A 2177-nucleotide genomic window follows, 5' to 3' on the forward strand; every position below is an offset into this window, starting at 1 on the left:
TGGGCGTCTGTAAAGACCATTTGCGAAAGTGGGTTTTGAGCTGCTCCCTGAGCTTGTTCCAGGCTTGGGTGGTCGGTTCGCTGTAGTCGCGTTTGCCATCATACCTGGCAAAGTGCGCGTTCTTAGGTCGTCCTTGGTCATAACCAATCGAGTGTATGTTCCATTTGTAAGTTAGTATTGCATGGTCTGCGGGGGCATTCTCCCAGTCAAGTAGTACTTCAGTATCGGTAGGCTTAGTGGTAGTATTTGTTAGTATACGGTCGAGGGTTCGGGTGGGTCTCTGATCTTTGGACCGTTTGGATATCCAGGTAGGCGGGGTTGGTAGTATATTAAGATTGAATTGACCAGCGAGTGTTCGGAGTCTTGTATAGTTCGGGATGCCTTTAATGGTTCTAGCTTCGGTCTTTTCATGCCCAGCGTTGAGGTCGCCGGCGATGAGTAGTGGCTTGTCAGTCGGAATCAGTCGGGTTAGATGTTCCCAGTATTGCACTTTGATCTTGTCGGCGGTCTGTTCGGTTGGTGCATATGTGCCAATGCAGGTTACGAGATCATCTAGCTGCAACGAGATAATCCGCGTGGTTTTGTTTGTAATGTGGTATTGCACATCCTGTCTAATCATGACTGCTACACCATCGGCTGGCCCGGAGGTTCCTATTACAGTATATTGGCCGTTATATACTGTGCGATGTAGGTTAGTGCATGTTTCGGAGAGTATGACTACATGGGGTCTAGTTCGCAGTATGGTATTCCTCATCAGTAGTTCCTTCTTGTCATTGTAGCCGTCGACGTTGATCGCCATCACGCAGTAGTGTTTCGATCTGTTCCTATCACGGAGTGTAGGAAGCTGCGGGTGAGCATTTGGTTCGGTCATCGGCTCGACTATGGTTAGAGGGGGTTGTTGGCTTGCGCACTCCATAAAGGTGTCATCAGCTAGCTGGGTAGGAACGGGTTGTCTGTTGTATCGTCGTTGGCAGTTGGCGGTGCTGTGGCCGTGTTCAGTTTGTGGTACAGCATCGTTTTGTTCAGATCGTCCGGGAGTAGCGCTATCAGATTTCTGACTATTTGCTCGAGGTAGTGTCTGGCAGTCCAGTGCCGCTCGTATTGTAGATCTTTCAGCCTGATATTGACGGCCGTGGTGATCGCTGCTTGAGAGAGAGGTCCCGGCTGTCCGTCCTTCCTCTTGGTCGGGTCGAGTATCTGTGCTTCGCGGTTCATTGCAGCTGTGAGCGCCTTCAGCTTCGGTAGCTCTTCGGTCCTCACTAGGATCTCTACTGAGGTCCTCCACGGGAACCAGATGGCAACTGGGTGCACATCGTGCTTCTTTAGGAGGACCCTCCATTCCTTCGCCGGATACATTTGCCGGGGTTTTACTCGGTCGAGGGTTACGGCAGTCACTTCCACTGTCTGTGGTGGTTTTGGTTCCCATAGGGCCTTCCTGTCGTTGCTGTCCAGGGTAATCTCCGTGGGGGTGGTCTGTTCTGGTAGCGCTGGGTGGTCGTTGATGACTACCTGGTCTTTCCTCCGTCCAACTCTGGTGGGTATGGCAGTGGTCCCCGCTACTTTGTTCCAGGGTAGCGGGGTCCTGGAGTTTAAAGGTCGCGTAGTCTGCTTGGTGGTACTTCGTCCTCTGCGAGTTGTGGTGGCTTCAGAAGTTGTGTCTGGGCTGTGTGAAGTGGAGCTCTTCCTGGTCTGACTGGTAGTCAACGGTCGAGGAGCCTGTCTCGTAGTCGAGTAGTGGGTGGTCGGTTCCTGTAGCTTCTTGGCTAGTTCATTGACCATATCTGTTACCTGCTTGGTCAGTTTCACGTGGTTCTCCTTTGTCAGTGTGGTCATGCCAGTGTATGCTTCCACCATGTCGTTTAATAGGGCTTTGGTGGTTACCTTCTCCTGCTCCCTCAGCTTCTTCTCGGCCCTTACGTCCTGTCGTAGTCTCCTGATTTCGTCTTTTAAATCATAGATCACGACGGCTAGTTCTCCGATGGTCGGTGGGGTCACTTGAGTGATTCTACGCTTGCGTTCAGGTAGTGGTTGCGGCGCTGTGGTAGTCGTGGTGGTCTCTGGTCTGGGGGCGGGGGCGTCCCCTCCATCAGTGGAGTGGTAGTCTTCCTCCGCTACCAGGACTTCTTCATTCTGGCTCGGCAGTTCTCTGTTCCTTCGTCTTACTGGTTCTGATCTTA

General features: G+C 52.1%; 2 protein-coding genes across 2 annotated transcripts; both read right to left on the bottom strand.

Moving 5' to 3' along the window:
- Positions 1 to 104: 104 nt before the first annotated feature.
- GNI_189770 (endonuclease/exonuclease/phosphatase family protein) lies at positions 105 to 871 on the bottom strand (the record flags this gene model as incomplete). Its single annotated transcript, XM_011135344.1, has 1 exon — positions 105 to 871. A coding segment is annotated over one exon (767 nt), but the record flags the coding sequence as incomplete, so codon positions are not given.
- A 59-nt stretch (positions 872 to 930) lies between these two features.
- Positions 931 to 1854, bottom strand: GNI_189780 (hypothetical protein; the record flags this gene model as incomplete). Its single annotated transcript, XM_011135345.1, has 1 exon — positions 931 to 1854. One exon carries the CDS (start codon positions 1852 to 1854, stop codon positions 931 to 933), a length of 924 nt encoding a protein of 307 aa, XP_011133647.1.
- Between the last annotated feature and the right edge of the window lie 323 nt (positions 1855 to 2177).

This window comes from Gregarina niphandrodes, assembly GCF_000223845.1.
Source record: "Gregarina niphandrodes unplaced genomic scaffold scaffold00080, whole genome shotgun sequence".
In the NCBI taxonomy this organism is placed as follows: Eukaryota; Apicomplexa; class Conoidasida; order Eugregarinorida; family Gregarinidae; genus Gregarina; species Gregarina niphandrodes.